The sequence below is a fragment of the Sciurus vulgaris genome, assembly GCF_902686455.1.
Source record: "Sciurus vulgaris genome assembly, chromosome: 9".
In the NCBI taxonomy this organism is placed as follows: Eukaryota; Metazoa; Chordata; class Mammalia; order Rodentia; family Sciuridae; genus Sciurus; species Sciurus vulgaris.
In genome coordinates this window covers 31,452,026-31,473,572 of record NC_136469.1, presented here as the reverse complement: position 1 = coordinate 31,473,572, position 21,547 = coordinate 31,452,026, and the positions used below count along the sequence as shown (strand labels likewise).

The window sequence follows — 21,547 nt, the reverse complement described above, 5'->3', positions numbered from 1 at the left end:
ACCAGGATGCAGAAGCCTCAGTGTCCAATTCCACACACTCAACCCATTAAGTCCCAGGATCCTTCACACAGAACACTTATAAAAACTTGCTCAATTTAGGTATTTCTAGGTGCCCTATATGTAGGATACTGGGATATAATGAAATTAATCAAAAGAACTGTATTTCTAAAGCAAACCAACAAAATTACAATATAAGAAGAGTCCATCTTTACCCCACAAAGAGTTTTAACAATTTTGAATTAAATTTTTTAAGTGTCTTCACGGCACTGATACTATTCTTTTTGTCAATTCAGCAAGTTTACAGTGGTCAAATTTTTCCTTATTGCAAAAGTGTGATATTCTCTTTTATTCTTTTTTGGTATTGGTGATTGGACTCATTAGCACTTTACCACTGAGCTTCATCCCCAGTCGTTTTTATTTTTTATTTTCAGAGAGGGCCTCACCAACTGGCTAAGGGTTTTGCTGAGTTGCTAAGGCTGGCCTCAAACCTGTGATCCTCCTGCCCCACCCCAGCAAGGTGTGATATTTTTGGGAAAAGTCCGTACAGCTGCAGTTTCCAACTGAGTTATACTACATATTCAAATATGAATAGAATATTCAAATATAAAAGAAATTGGCATTATTTTTTTCAATTTCAAACTACATATAATTTAACACCAGTATGGCAAAATATCACTTAGTATTTTGGACTAACTGCCCCCAGTACCTGGGACACTTCCTGGTAGAGAATGACAGAAACAGAGAGGGCTTCCCAAGGAGAAAAAGACATATCCTAGTGCAGGTTCCAACTCTGGCAGTGCTGCCTAGACCACTTCATGTGTTTACTACTATTAATAAGTCTCTGTCAAAAATGCTCTTGAAAATATGCTTTCATTTATTTTGTTTGAACTCTCATAGGTCATCTGTGATCCTCCTCCTATTATTCCAGTTAAGCTAGAGCAACCGTTTGCTTTTAAAGGGAAGAAAAAAAGAAGAAAATACCTAAGATATTTAAGTGTGTGTGTGTGTGTGCACGTGTGTGTGTGCAATCTTTTGGTAACAGATGCTCCACTTCTGAACTGATTTCAAACATACAATACCTGTGAAACCAAGACTCAGCGGTATTCAGAACTACTGAGTGAAAAGTAAGAAATCAGGCTGCTGAGTTTCCAAGCAAATGATGCCCTTGCCACATGAAATTTTTACTCCTACTTCTAAGTATCTGAAAAGACCTCATGACTGCCCCCTAAGACTAGACATCCCTTTATAAATGAGATGAGTATCAAAGAAATTGGGTGACTTGCTAAAAAACGTTAAGAAAGTTTAGTAAGAGAAGAGTTTAAAAATGTATTTGCCTTTACCTTATCTTGCCCTAAAAAAAAAAAAAAAAAAAAAAATTTTAAGAGGGCCAAGATCCTAAATTCTGTGGTCTCAAGTTTTATGGTTTTCTACATAGCTGACTCCATTGTTATTTCTTCATTCACGTGAATCTAAATCATAAAAGATTTACAGACTAACATGAATCTGACTCTACTAAGCAAGTTAATTGGAAAAACCTGCTATGCATCTTTCATGACTAGAGAATAAAAATAAGAGAGCCACACACAGTATGTAAGACATTCAAACACCAAGACGCAGGCCACACGCTTCTGTGGCCAGTTTGTCAACAATCTTTTTTTCTGTTGAACATGCCATCCTACCCGGTAAGGGCAAGCTTTGGTGAGCTGGAATTCACCAGTTGTGAAATTAATCATCTGCAAATCAGTGCCAAACCTACAAAGCAAAGAAAAAAAAAAGTTTAAAATAGCACTGAGATTTGCCAATGAAGAATACATCAACAATGCATGCTTATGCACATGTGCATGCTTACATACAGGGACGGCACCTGTGTGCACATAAACAACTCATCCTATCCTGTCACTACCCTGTCTCGGCCCCATTCCACACCCACCCATACTTGGTATACTCTAAGTGCTCAATAAATCTTATTCAGTGAGTGACTTTGGCATGTTCCTTGGCAGTAAATAAACATATGGGGACAAAAGCGCTAAGTATGAAGCTATTTATTTTTTTTCCAAATGGTTCAGAGCTATGAAGCCCAAAAGGAAGTGATTCTCAACTGAAGGCAATTTCATCCCCCGCAAAACATTTGGCAATGTCTGCAGACATTTTGGATGCTGTGGCTGGGGAAGCCCTTTAGTGGGTAGAAGCTAGGAGACTGCTGAACAGCCTTCACTCTACAAGCAGATCTTCCTCCAACAAAGGATCATCTGGTCCAAAATGTCAACAGTGCTGAAGTTGAGAAATCGCAGCACATCTTCCTAAACCAAAAGTAACTAAAAGTCTACATAAAATTGTGATTATGTGAAAACAAGATGTAACAGATAGGAATGAATACTGTCATTCTCTCATTTTGTTTAACTCCAGACTAGAATATACAAAAACACTAAATTTCTGTTTTCTTTTTGTGGTACTAGGGATTGAAACTCAGGCCTTGTGCATGCTAGGCAAATACTCTACCACTCTCTACATCCATGGCCCTTTTATTTTATTTTGAATCAGGGTCTTGGTTAGTAGCCCGGACTGGCCTGGAATTCTCCATCCTGCTTCCCCAACCTCCTGAGCAGCTGTGATTGTGGGTGTGCCACTGCCCCCGCTTTAAACTCATTCTTGAGTTACCCAGAGATCATCGTGATTAGATTCCGTATTCATGAAAAAGCATAATGATAAAGGTTCCCCAAATCAAGAATGCTCTGTTGGACTGTAGGCCCAAGGCAGTGATGGTGAAGGTGTCAGGTAACACCCATAGCCAGGAACACCCACTGAACACCTGACCAGGCGCCTGGCACCCCAGGTACACAGGTTGACGGGTTCACAGTGCCTATGTCCACATCCAGAGCCCAGGAGAAAGCAGCACAGGCTTTTCAACAATTCTGAGTCCTCAGGGTGTCTCCCAAACCACCCACCAGAGGGTCCTCCTACCATCTGTGCAGCAGACGCCCTGCGGCTTCTGGTTTCGGGTACAAGGAGAGAGGCAGGAGCTGCAAGGAGACAGGCAGAGAGGATGGGTTCCTCACCACAAAGTACTTCACCTAGAAGCAAGGAAAGGAGGGTCAACACAGCGAGGGACACAGCACCCTCCTAAGACATCCCTCAATCTAATCGCAACTACACACGCTCAAACGGAGGGGCAGCTTAGAAATAAATGGCCAGAACATTTCAAGAAAATGTCCACATGTGGGCTGGGCTGTAGCTCAGGGGCAGAGCGCTTGCCTAGTGCATGTGGAGCACTGGATTTGATCCTTAGTGCCACATAAAAAAGTAAACAAATAAAATAAAGGCATACTCTCCATGTACGACTACAAAAATATTTTTTTAAAAATGTCCATCCGGGCTGAGGGTGTAGCCCAGTGGTAGAGCGCATGTTTTGCAAAGGTCTGATCCCCAGCACCAAAGGGGAAAGAAAATTTTAAAAATGCTATGTCATGAAAGGCAAAGACATGCTGAGAATATTAGAAAAGATTCAAACAAAAATGACAGTGCCATAAGATCCTGGGGTGCATCATGAGCCAGGAGGGGAGAAGTCACCGTCAATTGTGATAGTAAGCTCATCAGAAAAACCAGAATACAGACTGTACAGTAGGTAACATTATCATTACTATTTCATTTTATGATTCTGATAATTATACTCTGGTTATGTAAGAAAATACTCATACAGGGGGCCTCTGTCTAATCCTCTCAAAATACATACATGTGGAAAGAGAGGGAACGACCAAGCAAGGGTGGCAAACATTACTGATTAATCTTAGCAAAGAGCCACTGGGGGTTCTTGGTGCTGTAACTTTTCTCTAGGGAGAAATTACTTCAAACAAAAAGTGAAAAGGAAAAGCAAAAGCAGTCAGGCTGTCATCCCCAAGAACTTGACGAGCACCCACTGAGCATGTGTGATGGCAGTTCCTGGCCATGAGGCATGATGGGAAGTCTGCTGGTGGCACCTCTTTCCCTTTGCTCCACTTCCTGACACCCTGGATAGATAGAAGGTAGCATATGCAAGGAAGGAGGGTAACACACTAAGGACAAAAGGAAACGGGGGCAAAGCCTAGTCCCCACCGTCATCACAGAGCAGCCTGGTTCACTCTGGACTTCCTTGGAGCTTCTCGTTATGAAACCAAGTCCTGTGTCAGCTCTGTTCTCAGTAGCTGAATGCTTTAACTCAAACATTTTATGTAGGAAGTTCATATTCAATCCAAAATCTATGTGTTCAATGCATTTTCTGCCTCCCTGAAATTTCACTCCTCTTGTTCTTTAGGGACCTACTCAAAGTACCCTAAAGGCATACGTGTTGACTTTAAATTAATTTTGGTTCTGAAACATCTCCAGGTGGAACACTCTGGTGTTCTGAAAACCCAAGAGTTGTGGTGTCACTGGCAAAGAGACGGAAAGAACACACTATCCTCACCACACTGTTCCTAAGGGCAGTTGCGCTGAAGTTTAACACAAGGCCAGGCTCCGCAACCAAACGAGGCAAAAAGGAAACAAAGGATTCTGACTCCTTGGGTTTCTTCGAGTGGGCAAAACGCATCATTCCTAAAACATTCCTCCTGTGTAAAGAAATTATTATGGAAAATAATTTTGACATTAAAAAAGGAAAATCATTCAATACCACTCCCACTAAAAGGAACAAAGACTTCTGGGGAAAAAGGCTTGTGCTAGGTTTGGGGAGCGGGACATGTAAGACTGACTCTCTACAGAGACCGAGGGCACAGCTCTGCAACAGAGCGGGTGCTTAGCAGGCGTGAGGCCATGGCCTCAATTCCCAGCAATCCCCCCAAAACACAACCTAGAATGTTCTGTTCCAATGGAAAGCAAGAAGAGCTCAAAGAACGGTGATAACAGCAAAAAGACACACAAGCCATCCTGAAGGGCCCCCATGCCAAATTTGACACAACTGACCATCAAAAATAACAATGACAGCAATTCAAAAAATAACAGCAATAATAATGACAGTAACTAGAGTACAACATGCTAACGAAACTGTAGTGACACTCAAAAAAAAAAAAAAAAGCTCTTTTTTTTAAAAACAATATCTGACAATAAATGTAGAATAAATACATGGAAACATCACCATTCCTCAGCCATCAGTCTAACAACTGACTCGGACAATGAGGTTCCAGGAAAGCTAAAACCCTGGAATGAAACCTTCTTAGGGAACGGCAAGTGCAAATGATATCAAACTATCACAACACAGCTTATTTATTAACTGCAAAGGAAAAAGGTGCCAAACGTGGAGACCCCTGTCCCACATCACCTAAACCAAACAATTCAACCTACCAGGCAAAAGAGACCAATTAACATTTACATACCTCCTGATATGACACAATAACATACAAGACCAACCAGATAATTCATATTCTTGCTAAAAATGTTTAACCTGAATGTAAACTTGAGGAACCAAGCATAAAAACTCCTCTTACAAGTGGCCTGGATTGAAAAAAACTTGTCAACATGAAAATTGAACACAGGTGGGCACTAGTCTAAGACTACAAAAAACAAGACAGTCAGATGCAACGCACGGTCCTTAAATGGACCTGGACTATAAGAAAGAAAAAACAGTGTTGGTGGGTCAATCAGGGTAATTTCAGTATGGACTGCCTATAAGACAACACAATTATGTCAAAGCTGAGTGTGTTAGGTATAGAATGGTTAAGTGAATATCCTCCTTAGGAACTAAATTCCTAATAAAACACTGAGGGTTGAAGTAGAATAATAGCACTTTCCTAATAAAGTAGAGAGGACTGAAGTATGATGATATATGAAGATTTTCCCAATAAAATACTGAGGGCTGGAGTATGGTGATATTTACAGCTTCAATTTCCATTGACTCAGCAAAAAAGTCTGAATATAGGAATATAGGTGTACATGGAGAGGAGAAAAGGGGAGGAGAGAGGAGGGGAGGGGAGGGGAGGGAGGTAAAATGGGAACATGGGGGAACAAACTCAAGTAGAGGACCATGTGCGTATTCACTGCACTAACCCTGTAGTTCTTCTAAGGTGTGAAACTTGTTTTAAAAAAAAGAAAAAAGGTCATCAATCACTGAAAATTCAGGAGTACAATTTCAAAAAAAGACCACATAGTAGGTTCCCCCACTGCTGAACAAGAGAGGAAAGATGAAGACACACCTGCAAACATTGCCATTTTTATACTTCTTCCAACTTTCATACAAGCTATTTGCAAGTTCAGAATCCACATCCCAGGTAGACCAATCCAGAGAAAGGGTCCCATTCCAATTAGGATTTTCTAAAAGTTAGATCAGATTCAATATTTAAGATTTACAGAAAGTTTGATTCAATTAGCAAATACCAAGAACTGACTGTTAAACTCCTCAAACTGAGAGGATTGTACAGTGATTCAATGGCACTCTTCTCTCCTCTTTACTAAAAGTCCCTCTAACTCAATGGCAGATGATACATCAAATTAAACAAACATGTAAAAAACAAAACTAAATCAATTATGTAAAGGCATTAACATAAAAGACACATGGTTCATGAACACAGCCTGGGACAAGTTAAAATTATACTTGCAACATTTTTAACAGTTTTAAATCTAAAATGCAAAACTGTTTCCATGTACATGCTCATCATCATCATCTGAGTCTTTCTGGATACTGTAGAGTGCCCAGGGAAAAGACTGCCAGGACCAGGAGCTGATCCTGTACAGGGTGCATGTTTACAAGCTGGTCTCTTGTTCACCTCACCCTACACATGTGTTCTGTCCTGTCTGGGCTAAAGAGGGGATCAGTAAGAAAAGGTGGGACTCTCCCAAAAGAGATGTCTATCCTTTAAAACTCTCCTTAATTATCTTAATAAATTAAAGTGCAAAAAAAAATAAATAAATGAAACCCAAAGTCAGAAACTGCTTCCATATCAACACTAATGGCCTCTGTCTCACACCATGATCAGCACTGCCTACAAGATGTTAATGACCCTATAATTTAAGTCTGCAAATGCAATTCCAAACTACTCTTTTACAAAAAAATCATACTTTTTTAATTTTTCCTGGTGATAAGGCTGATATGATGATCAAACAGGATTGTTTTTTAAATCCCTTACAAAAAGCATAAGCTATTAAAGAATAAGAGGGCATTGTTTACACAGTACCCTGTGTGTCTCTGGAGGACTCTTAATATCAGGCCATCTGTCAGTGATTATGCTAAGAACAGAATATGATACAATTACTTTTAAAAATATTATTCCATCTACAAATGCTAATATCCTTCACTGCTTCCCACTTCCCCCAAATTGGAGTTCTACAGAAAGCCTAAGGGTAAAATACTTACCTGCTTTTGATTTTCCCATGAAATAATGCATGCCACAATGTGCTATCACTTCAAAACCCAGACTCCCTTCCTAGATTGAAAAGTAATATATGAATAACTTAAAACACAACACTCAACATAAAAATTCTAATGCACTAAAATATGAAGCAGACACTGGCCTCCACCTCTGCAAACTCCCTTTAACCACAAGTCAAGCAACTAGAAAGTGATGTCTTGGTTTCCTCTCTCCCTGAATCTGTTCTGAGAACTCAGAGCCATCTCTCCCAGAAGGGCCACTACAGTGGAACCTGAACAACCATTATGGCCCATAATGTCAACTGCTGGGCCCACAAGTCATAGCGCTATCACATGAATTAAAGATGAAAGTAGTCTCTCAGGACATTCCTAGTGTTTCTGTCTTTTTAGTTTGTTTTTCAACTGTATTCTAATCCTCTGAGAAACCGTAGATCCACCTACAGGAACTTCTCACTACTCAGGGTATTTAATGCCCCACTTCCCAGTTCTGGAAAGTACAGATTTGCTACTTCCTCACGCACCTGAAACCTGCCTCCTGCTCCCTCCCTTGGTCACTCAGGCTCATATGCATCTCTTGTTAAGGAAATTTCTAAGAAATCTCCCCTCCTCAAAATATGGATAAATGAAATTCAACTTTACATTTGTGTTGAGTTTAATTTGCAAAGTCCTATCTTCACACTTACAGCTAAACATGAGCACTTCTAACTATAAAATATCAACACCAATAAGTGAGAAAAATCATAAAGATGGTTGCATGAATGTCTCATAGTGAAAAATTAGAACCCAATATTATATACAATAGCTTGGATCAAAAGGAAGCAATAATAACTAAATGAAAAGAAATAAAACATTAAGGAAAAAAATGAGACATGTTTAAGATATCTAAATTAAATACAATTTGCCCAGATTTTAGAAAACATTCTCTTGTGAACTCTTTTGGGCTTTAGATTTGGCCCATTAAAGAAATTCAAGGATTACAAGCAACTCAAGGTCACTTAAAAGATGTCTAACTAAAACACTTAAACCAATGTGATTTATTTCAAGACAAAGCCCTGAGTTTCATCCTGGCACCACAAAAAAAAAAAAAAAAAAAAACACATTTCTGGAAACAAATGAAAATAAAATCTATTTATACTCTTATATTTCATTAATCAATTGTTTTGTGAAAAATAGACTCTTTATTCCAAATAAAGATTTCCAAGTCTGAACAAACTGATCATCTAAGATTGGCCTGAAAATAGCCTTCAATGTCTTAGCCTTACAGAACACGAACTTAAACCCTGTTAATAAAACCCAAGAACCATAAGTACAAAGAAACAATAATTATCAAGAAAATTATAACACAAACAGTGCTGTAAACAATACCTTGGTTGGTGCTGAGAAAATCTGTAGAGGTATTGCAAAAATGGCACCTATGTTTGTAGTCAAAAATATATTGGTGAATAGATTTATGGCAATGTCTTTAACAGCAAGTTTCAAAGAAAATATATTCCAACAGCCTGGAGGTAGAAATAAAGGGCCAGTGAAATTCAGAATCTAAAAAGAAAAGAAGCAAGAAAGATTACTTTTCCTAACACTGATTATGATTCAAATCACTACAAAGTATGATGCTGAAATTCTTCCATATTTTGGAAAGTATAATTTTACTCAATTAGTTCCAGATCAAGGACTGAAATATTTCTTATAGAAATGATAGGTTTCAAGTACTGCTTAATATGCCACTATTTTAAATCTCACAAAAGTAATCCTGAAGTTTTTACAAATGGCATTTTCAAAAGCCTACTATATTTTACCACAAATAAGACTTATATTTACTATATATAATCTTTTCTATAGAAATCATGTATTATAACATTTTTGAGTAATAGTTAAGAATAAATATTCTTACAAAATATAATGATGGTCATTTTGAGTTCCTTGATCAACAGATAAAAGAAGAGATCCTAAAAGTAATTCTAAAAATTTTTAAAGAAAAAGGTCTGCTTTTAAAATAAGTCAAAATTAAATTTTATAGATATGAATTTCATCGTCTTTTGACTTTGAATGAAGTTTGAAACAGGTTAAAACTAGGAGAAGAAAACAAAACACCAATATACCTTTAAAACATGCCTAGCCTCCTTGGAAACAAACACATCCCTTAACACAATGTTACGGTCAAAATGGTTGAGGTACCATATTGACCACACTCTTGACGTGTTCTCCTGACTCTCCACGTGAAACTGGGCAGCAGAAGGGTCCACTCTGAAATACCTGGGAACAGAAGACATGCATGCCATCGGCCTAAGTACAGAGAACCGGAGCATCCAGGGAGCTCCAAGTGCCAACGGGGGAGCGCCACAAAACACTACGGACACTGCAAACGACCACAGCAATCACCTCCTCAACATCTGCTCACACCTGCAGCACCTGAAGGCCAGGGCGAAGTGGCCTGGCCAAGATCAAGGCAGCCTGCAGAGACTGCAAGGGCAAAAAGCAGGACCCAAATTGTACTCAGAAAACACCATCTGAGCACTTCTTCCCACACACCTGGCTGCCTGGCTCTGAAGCTACTTCATAGAATGAATTACTTAGCTCCTCTTTCCCATTCTGCCAAGAAACCTCTCCCTGCTTATTAGCAGTGTGGATGCAAAGCAAGGCAAGTCCAGAAAAATACCTGTACAACTCACCTGAGCTATATTTTTGAAGACCTTCTAGAAGAGGAAAAATCCCATATGACTTTAAGAAAAGCAGAATGAACCTACCCCTGTACCACTGGAGAGGAGAGGCATGCTTCTAGTGTTGGAGTGTTTTTTGATTTCTTCACATCTTCTTTCATTCCACTGCCACATGACATAGCTGCTATAGATTAAAAAAAAAAAAAAAAAGCATAAATATCTTTTCTTTCATTAAACCTAAATAAAAAATAAGGTATAGCTTTTTTATTTACAACTTTTTCTTGAAGTTTAAAAAAAATTTTTTTAAGTTGTTGATGGACACAATATTTTTATTTATTTATTTATTTTTATGTGGTGCTGAAGATCGAACCCAGTGCCTCACACATGCTAGGCAAGTGCTCTACCACTGAGCTACAACCTCAGCCCAAGTTTTTATTTACAACTTTTAATTCACTTTTCTATCACCATTAAAATAATGAATCAAATACATATGGTAAGCTGCTTTCTCAAATGCTCCTATCTATATCCACTGGCTTGTTGCCCATTGTCTGGGATATGTGTCTACATCCCTCCCCTCTCCCTCTCGAAACCAATCTCTAATTTTTTCTTTGGTGGGGGGTGGGTCATTACTTGTGGATATCATTTACAAAGATTTGTCTTCATCATAAATAAGAGGAAAGTCCTTAGGTCTGCCAGATGACAAAAGTGAAAAATGAAGCTCACTGGCTAGAGGGAAGAGCACGGGTAAGACAGGAATAAATCTAAAACAGCGAAAAGGAGCTTAACCGTGAAGAGTGGGCATGCACTTCACAACAATGCTGATCAAAATAAGACTTGAAGGCTTTTCTTGAGTTAGGTCATAATATTAAATCACCGATGTTGAACCTTAACTCTCCTTTTTAAAGCTATACATAGAGTTCAAAAACAGACATTCAAATACTCAAACAAAAAATGTGACTCTAAAGTGCACTTTTGCTCCTGACTTTGCAATTCTCTTAGGAGAAGCAACTGCTGGCACTTTCTTGAGCACCCTCCAAGGGTTCTGTGTATGTGCAAGTATGCAGACACACTCAGAAATCTACGTGTCCACATATGTATCCGTGCACACTTCTCAGCAGCTCCAGAGTACACCCTTCTATAGATGAGCTCAGGAGTCACATAACACAGGATGCTTAGGTTGTTCTGTTGTCACAAAGAGCATGCATCTCTGTAGGTTCAGGTTTGTTTTTGTTGACATGGTTTGAGATGAGGGTCTTGCTTTATGGCCTAGGCTGGCCTCAGCCTATGCTCCCACTTCAGCCTCCAGGTAGCTGGGGCTCTAGGTGTGCACTGTCACGGGCAGTCTAGGTACAGTTTTGAATACACAGATGAGTATTATCCATAGAATACATTCCTAGAACTGAAATTAAGGATGGAAGAGCACATATGTGCATTTTAAATATTCAGAGACTGTCAATTTTCCCTCCAAAACAGCCTGTATTACCTTGTATTTCAATTAAAACTTAAATATGTTCTTTCCTAGTTATTAACACAGAATATTAATGGCCTTTTAATCTTCATTGATCTAAGTAATAAGCTATATCTCATTTGTTGCTTTAAACTACATTTCTTTAACTATGAGTGAGGTTGGGCATGTTTTCCTATGTTTCAAATCCCTTTATAGAAAATTTTATTTTTTATTTTTTGGGTACTAGGGATTGAACTCGGGGACACTAGACCACTGAGCCACATCCCCAGGCCTCTTTTGTATTTTACTTAGAAACAGGGTCTCACTGAGTTGCTTAGCACCTCACTTTCGCTGAGGCTGACTTTGAACTCTCAATCCTCCTGCCTCAGTCTCCCAAGCCACTGGGATTATAGGTGTGCCCCACTGCACCCACTTCAGAACTCTTTTTAATCTTAGGAACCCAAAGAATAGGACTGCGCTTATGTCACTAGACATCCTGTATCACAGTCTACACAAAAAGGCGAAACTGGAGTAACACAACTGCACTACCTGTGAAAGTGGCCCCTCCAATAAACATGAACATCCAGGTCCTGCGAATCACCAAGTTAAGCTTTAAACTCAAAATCCTATCGATACAGCAGAATACAGGTGTCATCAACAAGAGCTTTTATGTGATCCTACCTCTTAGAAACATTAGGGCTGTGGTTTATTAAAATCAAACCCATTTGCTTTAAAACCATGCCTCCACTGTAGTTTTAAGTCACTGCACAGAAAAAATTACCCAGCAAATAACTAGATAACAAAAGAAAAAGACACTCTCCAGTATTTTTTAAATGTGTACCTTTGCAAGTAAAAGAGGCGATCTTTGTAAAGTTTGTTGCAGAAGTAGGTAATAGTACTGGTTCAAACTGAAGAGACAAAGCATCTCTCTGTGAGAAATGGTATATGTCCTGTAACGACAAGTCCACATTAGCCAGGAGAATATTTACCCATTCCAAATCCACTGTTAGAATAAGTAAACAGCAGAGACCAGTATACCTAGCAACTGCTCAGCAGATGTGGCTGTAACAGCAGGGAGGGGGTACTGGAACCCATCCTCCAAATAAGGTTTCAAGCAAAAGAATGGGTTTAAAGGAAAGAAAAAGAGAGTATGTACAACTGCTTCTGCATCTGTCCTGAAAAACCTTCATGTTCTGCAATTTGATGCATCCTTATAATTTCAAATTCTACTTTGTATAAGCATTTATAATTACCTGTATCCTTATAACGCTGTTTCCTGAATGTAATATATACATATTTACTGCTGAATCATCTGTTCAAAAGAATCAGAACAATGAGATTAAAACAGAGCTATACCTTAATAATCGATCACATTAATCATTCCTACAACAAAAAATTTAATGTTTTTTTCAACATGGAAATCAAAACTGGAAGCCATTTTCTTTTAGTTATTCTTTTAAGTTACAAGAAAAAGATTCTTACAAAAAGACTGACCCAATACCATCAGCTCTTTAAATGATTAACAAGAGTCAGGAAAGAAATACTGCATTTCATCTTGGCTCTTCTGGATCAAACTAAGCAACTGTATGCAAGGCTTTGCATTTCCTTACTTAGGCAACTATATTCAGAAAGAATTAAACTTTTCTTGGCATCTTAAAACATGTGCCTCCTTTTATCCTTTATCAACAGAAAAGTTCCCTGCAGGACAGAGGCCCTCTTCACATCAGCGTCTACCTGGCCATCGCTATTATAGCCAATTCTGAAGACTGAAAGGTAAGCGATGTTTGACTGACGAGACTGCCAACAGCACTGAGGGTGCAGCTCAGTGGTAGAGCACATGCTCAGAATGCTTGAGGTCCTGGGTTCAGCCCCCAGTACCCCCCCCAAAAAAAAAACTGCTAATAATAAAAAGCTATGCTTTTATATATTTTTATACCATTTTTAAAAAAATATGAATACATACATATACTCACATACTACCATAACCAAAGAATTATAAATCCCACAATTTAAGTTTTTAAGAAGTTAAACTAATGAATTAGGTTGTTTCTGATAAACAGGACACATACATCCAAAAGTATGTATGTATTCACAGAACTGAATACAAAATTTCTACTCTAACTTGTCAGGCATCCAGGAATAAACAACTACCAACTATTAAGATACAAAACAGCATGACTGGAATACTGGAAGAAAGGGACATAAGACTTCAAACGCTATGAATATTTAGACTACCATGGCCATTTAATTTGGTTACTATCCGCAAAACATCAAGAAAAAGCATATACAAGGAGATTCAGAACAGTTTGCAATGGTCACCTAAGCCCCTCCCTCAAAAAAATACAGCCTGATTAACAGCTGAAGACTAAGAACCAGTTACTGTTACAATCTCCCCCACCTGCAACACCTGGTACTGGGGATTGAACATAGGGGTGTTCTATCACTGCATTACAACCCCAACCTTTTTTATTAAGACAGGGTATTACTAAGTTGTCCAGGCTGGCCTTGAACTTGCAATCCTTCTGCCTTAGTCTCTTGAGTAGTTGGGCATCTACCACCATCTCTTAATTAAAGCAAAGGCTCTTTTCTCTTGGTTTGCTATGATACAGTCTATAAGTAAATGCTATCAAATGATGATACAAGTTAAATTAAAATATACTATAATGAATTTCTTTTCCCCTTTGGCAAAGCTTGGGGTTGAACCCAGGGTCTCAAGCACCGTCAGCCCACACTCTTACCACTGACTACATCACCAACCCCATAATAAAAATTTTTAAAGATTTCACCTTACCTGAGGTCTCAGATTTATCTGTTGCTACATAAACAATAGAGAGTTGATCTAACAAAGCTTGTGTGTTTTCTTCAAATTCTTTTGAGGAGTTTTCCATTGTTATAATTATGTTCATTTGTAAGTGCAAAACATCATCAGACTCCAGATAACAATTCTGCAATTGGAGAAAAAGGGGGAAAAGGGAAAACTCAAAAAATTATCTGAACTTTGCAATTTCTTTCTTGGGGGTGGGGGAAGCAACTGGGATTGAACTCAAGGGCACTCAACCACTGAGCCACATCCCCAGCCCTATCCTGTATTTCATTTAGAGACAAGTCTCACGGAGTTACTTAATGCCTCACAAGAAAAGCACTTAAGGCGATGGCATTTTCATTTCTGAGAAAAGAACATACTGTTTTGGTTTTCTGTTGTTTTTTAAGCAGAGAGGCAGGAAGGAAGATAGAGGAAATACTAAATATTTTATTTTACCTTTAATTGCTGACACACTTTATTATGTAAACTGCATTCCAGTTGCACCTGCAAAAGGCTACTATTAGTGGTTTCTGCCTAAAAAGAAAAAAAGGGGGGGAAAGAACTTGAAAGGATGCAAAACACACAATCCAGCATTAATAATAAACTATTCATCATTTATTCAGAAACCATTCATTCATTTATTCAACAAATATTTGAGCATCTGCTAAATACTGGGCATTATTCTATTTACTGGAAATATAACAGTGAACAAAACAGAAAAATCAGTGCTGTCATGGGGTTTACTTTCTAAAGGAAATCACAAATTTTCCCTTGGGCAACATGAAAATTCCCAGCATGGTAATAAGCAGGTGAATACATTCTAATGACACACTGTACTTAGGCATTTCCAATGCATGTTGAACATGTTGTTCAAACACTGGAGTTTAAAATAGATTTACCCAGTAATAGCCAAATAATTGTTTTTATGTGTGCCTTCAATCTGTACAACAACCTTTAGAAGCCGTGACCCTCAAGTCAGACGGAACTATAAAAGATATCCACAAACTATCATTTTTAATATGTGGAAGTGCTATGGAGGGGAGTGACAAAACTCTAAGAAAGCAGGATTTTGTCAGGTTCAAAGATCTTAGGCATGTGAATGATCCCAAAATATCTTCAAGAAAAGGAAATGAAAAATCCAATCTAGGAACTCAGCCATCTGGGTAGGAGGGTAGGGCTACGACACATTCAAACACAGAATAGCAAGTGCAGCATGTGAGTCTGAAGAACCTGCCTGTAAGATTTCCTCTTTGCTCAAGTTTGATGTCTCTGGCACTGTGATTATATGTACTTCACCTGGAAGGCACAGTCAGAGCATCAGGAAATCTCAGCAAGGTAAGTCATAGTCCCCAAACCCAGGCTGCCTTACAGTAACTGTGTGTGACATCTGCTAACTCCACGAAGACGCATAATGAAGCAAACTCAGAATCACGTTCAGCTTGTCAGGACTGTAAGGCTAATTCAAGTACATATACAGAAAAACATTTTAGGGGCTGAGGGTATAGATCAGTGGTAAAATGTGTGTTAAGCATCTGTGAGTCCTTGGGTTCAATCCCCAGCTCCAGAAGGGGGAAAAAAAAAATTTACTTCAGTTGTCATTCAGATAGTTGAAGTACAGAAAAGAATAAAACAAACATTTTAAAATGTAATAAAACTATGTACAATAGTTTGACCAAGTCTATAAATAGGACCAAGCATTAGTCAAAGGCACTTTTCAAAAGTTCCTAGTATCTGCTAGTTTTCTTAAAGAGAATAGTACGATTTATAAAACAAACCTAAAATTCTAAGAACTCAACTTTTTAAATTTTTCTTTCTGTGACCAAATTCCTCCACCAAGGACATACACCACAAAAAAAAGTCCATAACTTTCTGAAAAAGCTTTAACCAGTTACAAATGATCTACAAGAAGCCGCATCCAATGGCAGCTTCTCCCTTTTGCTTTGCCTTCTCCCTCCGTTATTCCATTAACCACTGGCCCTCTCTTCAGCTCCTCCTCCAATCATCAGGCCCTGGAGTTATTCTGGAGGCCATTCTGAACCCTCCTCTCTTCTAGGGGAGCTCTCGGACAAGCTGAGGCCTCCAGCATTTATTTCTCCAGCTCAGACCTTTCTGCACACCCAGAGTCCAACATCCTCAACGCTCACACACTCCAAGTGGCCACCTTGGCCATGTCCTTATCTTACCACCAATATTCATCACCTGTATCATTATTCATATGGTTGTGTAAGCCAGAAATCTGAACACCAACTTCACTTCACCTTTAAATCCATAACCAAGTTAGACTAATCGTTCCTCCTCAGAAGCCCTTAAAAGCCATCCTTGTGTCTTCATTCTTAAATACACTGGAGATGCCAGGCTTTCAAACTATACCTGCAGGTTAACTCTGGCCCACTGCCTGTTTTTGTAAACAAAGTTTTATTGAAACCCAGCTGTACCGCTTAGAATTGCTTTGTACTACAACAGCACTGGCACTGCCACACCTACAGCACCTCTCACCTGACCTTCTGTAACACTCCTCATTATAATAATGTGACAAACTGGTCAGGATCACCTCCCCTGCAGATCACAAGCACCCAGCCTGTGCTTTTATCACGATGTCTCTCACTCAATAGGCACTCAACATGCAGTTAGAAATGAACAGTATAGTTGGCACGCAGTTATAATCACTGTGGGGGAATGAGAAGAAACTAAAAATCATTTTAAAATACCTATAATAGATTACATCAAACCTGACATTTGGTGTACTTCTGATCTGAACTATTCAAAGTTTTTAAAAAATGTATCAGCATGCTATCAAAGTATATACTTATAATTGAGATTCTTTTAAAGAAATTTGCAAATGTCTTATCCCTTAAATGATTCTTTGGGTAGCGAGAGAACAGTAAAAGTTCAAAATTCTGATTTTGAATATGAATAAAAGCTCTACTTCCAGTGATCTGATATGATTTGAAGTCTAATATTTTGTCATTTTGGTGAATTTCTTACATGTATGAATTTATAATGTGCCATTTTAAGCAAGATTCTTACATTAGCTAGAAGCATAACAAAAATAAACTCTACTAAAAATGCTTGGAACCAAAACTATTTTGGATTTCCAGGGGACTTGGGAATATTTCCATACATATAATGAGATCTCTAGGAGATGGGACCCAAGTCTAAAGACAAAATTTACTTGTTTCATATTTTATACATGGCTAGAAGTCATTTTATATAATATTTTAAATAATTTTGCTAATGAAACAAAGTTTGTATACAATGAACCATCTGACTTATGATGTCACGATGGGGCTCAAAAGGTCTCAAATCTTGAAGCACTTGGAATTCCAGACTTCCAGGGCAGGGAAGCTCACCGTAGGCTTCACCTCATTTGCTATAGAGTACATCTTCAAATCCCACAAGGGGGAGTACTAGCACCTCCAAATTGCACTCGCAGTGTGCTGAATTTTCTAAGAGAAATCTAAAAGTTCATGCTTTTCTCAAAAGAATGGAACCTTTAAAAAGAAACTATGAACAAAACATGAGCCATGTGAAGCAACTACAGAGACTAGGATTACAAGTTCCCCTGAGAGTAGCCAACTGAGCACCCTGCTATAGCAGTACAACCCCTAATCCACAGTGTACCTGGGCAAATTATGAAAGAAAAAAATAAAAAACTAATTTTGTTTTTGAAACCTCACATACGACTTTAACACAATAGTTCATATTCTCTTAATAGTCTTCATATAAAGTATGTGAAAGTATTTCTTTTTAGAAGATGGGAGGAAATGTAGTTCGAGGAAGTGACTTATCAAAGATCCAAGGGCCAGTTAGTAGGAAAACAGGAGGGGGTGGGTCGGATCTTTTCATGCAAAAGTCAGTACTTGAGACTTTGTCTGGGTAAACTGAGGCATATACCAAGTCTACTCCTCCTAGGTACTTACAGGCCTAAACACTCACCAACATGGAGACACATAATTGAAACTCATGCAGATAAAAAGCAACAGACGAGAGAACAAATGCTAAAAGCCCTTTTGTAAGGCACACACTCCCATTGTTTTGGGGTGAAGGAGTAGGAGTTTGGGGAACTGGATATTAAGAGAAAAAAATCATCTCCCTCCACTTGGTAAGAACTGGTGGTCTCTGGCAAATTTGGGGAATTGAGTGCAAAAAGAAATGGAGAAGAAAGTCATTTTAAATGACTTGTATTAATAAGACTAAACCTAATAGAAATATAGAAGAATCTATACTATATTATTCCAAACACAATGCTCAAGGCACTTGAATCACGCTTTCAAGGTAATAACCACATATGAAAACCTTTTATTTGAGGAATGTAACTTATGAAATCTAAAAGAATTACTTAGACAAGCACCAACCTTACAGTCAATCTTTCTCATACTTTTTTCTCCTTGCCAGTCCCCAATGTTACATTTTAGAGTTCTTCATAAATCTCTTCCCTAACCTGTTTCAACAGGAGCACAAATTCTGTCCCACACACACAGGGTTGTGTCCTGTGGAGTCTGCACAGCGAAGATCTGTATAAAATGAGAGCTTTCAGGTCCCTTCCTCATAACATTCAGGCTCTATAACCAATCCCCTAATTTAGTGCTTCCTGCATGACAAACAGGCTCAGCTGAACTTTAGCGAGCACTGCACAGTTATTTGGCCCTGATATGAAACAATGATTGTCTCACCACCGCCCTTTCTATTCTGACATTAGCCACTGAAACAAAATTTGCCTGTGTTGCCAGAACCACTCATAAAAATATTTGCAAAAACTAGGAACTGGCTGGAATCAACTTTTTAGTTTTAAGGGGAAAAAAGGGATTAATGCATATGTATAACATTTTTTCTTATCCACATCATTTTAGAAAAGGCAGCAGTGGCTTTGTGGTCAACACAGATTCAAGGTCAAACCCCAGCCATAAATCCCTGGGGACATTCCCTTCCCACTCTAAGACTAAACTTCCGCTTCTATAAAATGGAGTTACTGAATTCACAGCAATATGAGCATTAGTGAGCCACATACACAAACCAACACGCCTCAATGGGAGATTTTTATTTTTATTTGATTATTCACAAGTGATGCATTTACAACAAATGTGGGAAGCATGTTTTCCCATATTAAAATTGTCAGAAGGAAACTCCTCTTCCTCACTCCTTTGGTTTCTAAGAAAAGGGATTTTTCCCCCCTGAAACACTTCAATTTCTTTTCATGTAATTTCACAACTGGTTCAGGACCCAAGGGGAAAAAAAAAAGAAGGGTCATTTATTGCACACCACTTCCCACCCACTGAAATATGCCAGAAACTGTGACAGACAAAAAGCAACCTAGAGAGTAAGTTAACCCTTTAGATAATGAGACTCTGGTGGAAAGTGACCCGTGTCGTACAACACCTTGGTTCCTACCCTCGGGAAAATAACTAGTTTTTAATTACTATGACCTGGGCGGGCAGGTTAAGAATAGCTGTGTGGGACCTTGGCAGGTCATGCAGCGACCATGGATCTGTTCAAAGGCATGGAGCTATTTTTATACAACTGGATGCTGCTTGCCCATAAGCAAATGGCAAGTGGATCCTGCAGGTCGGGCTCAGGCCCTGAAACAGGGCTCTGGCTCAGGAAAAGGTCAAGCTTTATAATGCAGGCTACTAAAGTCTAACTCTGACCAACATGGGCACAGCGTGTACTTCAGCTGACATGGCCAAGGCAAGGATGAGGCCAGCAAAGGTATTGTGGGAGAAAACAGTAAAATTAAACATAAAATTGCCATATAATTTAGCAACCGTACTTCTAGATATTTGCTCAAAAGTGGTCCCAGGGCCTCAAGGAGATATCTGTACACTCATGTTCATAGTAGCATTATCCATAATAGCCAAAAGGTGGAATAAACCCAAATGTCCATCAATGAATAATGGATAAAGAAAACAGAATATACATACTATTGTAGTAGCATGCAGCCTTACAGAGAAAGGAAATTTTAATGCATGCTGTAACACAGATGAATCCTGAAAACGTTATGACAAACACTACATGTTCCCATTTATACAAAGGACCCATCTGTAAAGACAGAAAGTAGACTGGCTGGAGGACAAGGGAACGAGGCGTAGTGTTTAACTGGTGTGGGGCCACAGTGTGCAAGATGAAAGAGGTCTGGAGAAGGACGGTGGTGAGGCCTGTACAACAGGAATGTACCTAACACCTAACATAAAATTGGTTAAAATGGTAAATTTGGGGTAGTATATATTTCACCACAAAGGGAAGAGGAAAGGGAAAAAAGGGAAAAGTAGAAAGCTGAAGGGAAAAAGAAACCTTGAAGGTCAGGTTAAACAGACTTTAAAAAAAAAAAAAGATAGACACCCTGAGCTCCAATTGAGAAAGTATTTGAAGGGGGGAGGGGGCTAAATCTTTGTCCTTATTGGAGCCTTAAAAACCTGCTAATAAAGGAAGACAGGAAAGATATCAGCAGACTAGAAGTGTCCCTTCCAGCAGAACTCGGATCCAGTCCTATGACCTAGGGAGAAACATACTTTTAAGTTTCCTGCTGTGTTATGTTTGGATCTTAAATAGTCCTGAAAGGCCCCAGAACGAAGGCATCCAGCCTGTGGCACTACTGGGAGGTGGAAGGGCCTGTAGGAGCTGGCCAGGGGAAGGAGTCGGGCGAGTGGGGGCGGGCCCTGAAAGCCCCTCCTCTCTGCTTCCCAGCTGCCCGGAGGAGAGCAGCTTTCCTTGGCTGTGTGCTCCACTTGATCTGCTGCCTTGTCATACACAGGCCCAAAGCTATGGGACCAAGCAACTGTGGACTGACCCACCTGGAACCATGAGCCAAAATCAATCTTCCCTCCTCCTGTTTGTCTCAGGTATCTGTCACAGTGGCAGAGAGCTGACTCATACACAGGAAGAGTGAGTGAAGAGCTGCACCTTCAAAACCTGAGGCAGCTACACCAAGGCTGACATAAACCCAACAGGCTCCTGACAGGAGGCGCAGACCACTCAGAGCAATGTCAGGCAGAAACACAATCACTGCTTGCGCTCTGAGGAAATATACTTGGGAACCCTGTGGGATCAGGACTCAATCAAGACAAAGAAACAAGTAAAGAGGAAAAATGTTAAAGGAGAACCCAGCGGGGCAAGACAGACTGTGCCAGGCCAGACGAGATTCTCCTGTGTGAGATCACCCAATGCTGCAAAGACAAAAGGATCTGTTTGAACAACAGCTGTCCTCAGGAGTCCCGGAATGCAATGGTTTTCTCTCTCACCATGGAATAACTCATCCCTCCCCGACAAAAAAAAAAAAAAAAAAACTAAAGAAACACATAAAAGAAAAAAATACACCA

At 39.2% G+C, this 21,547-nt stretch overlaps 1 protein-coding gene across 5 annotated transcripts in view; it reads right to left on the bottom strand.

The window, feature by feature from the left end:
• TMEM131L (transmembrane 131 like) overlaps positions 1-21,547 on the bottom strand; it is a 167,090-nt gene that overhangs the window by 47,001 nt on the left and 98,542 nt on the right. For 2 of the 5 annotated variants that reach the window (XM_079153409.1, XM_079153413.1), the window contains 12 exons: positions 14,691-14,768; positions 14,223-14,376; positions 12,685-12,743; positions 12,273-12,381; positions 10,072-10,168; positions 9,427-9,580; positions 8,696-8,866; positions 7,316-7,385; positions 6,159-6,276; positions 4,439-4,580; positions 2,962-3,071; positions 1,608-1,752 (listed from right to left, as the gene is read on the bottom strand). In XM_079153409.1, the coding sequence (XP_079009535.1) occupies positions 1,608-1,752; positions 2,962-3,071; positions 4,439-4,580; positions 6,159-6,276; positions 7,316-7,385; positions 8,696-8,866; positions 9,427-9,580; positions 10,072-10,168; positions 12,273-12,381; positions 12,685-12,743; positions 14,223-14,376; positions 14,691-14,768 (1,407 nt within the window). The remainder of the gene's footprint in view (positions 1-1,607; positions 1,753-2,961; positions 3,072-4,438; positions 4,581-6,158; positions 6,277-7,315; positions 7,386-8,695; positions 8,867-9,426; positions 9,581-10,071; positions 10,169-12,272; positions 12,382-12,684; positions 12,744-14,222; positions 14,377-14,690; positions 14,769-21,547) is intronic. The other 3 variants (XM_079153411.1, XM_079153410.1, XM_079153412.1) reach the window with 3 other exon arrangements.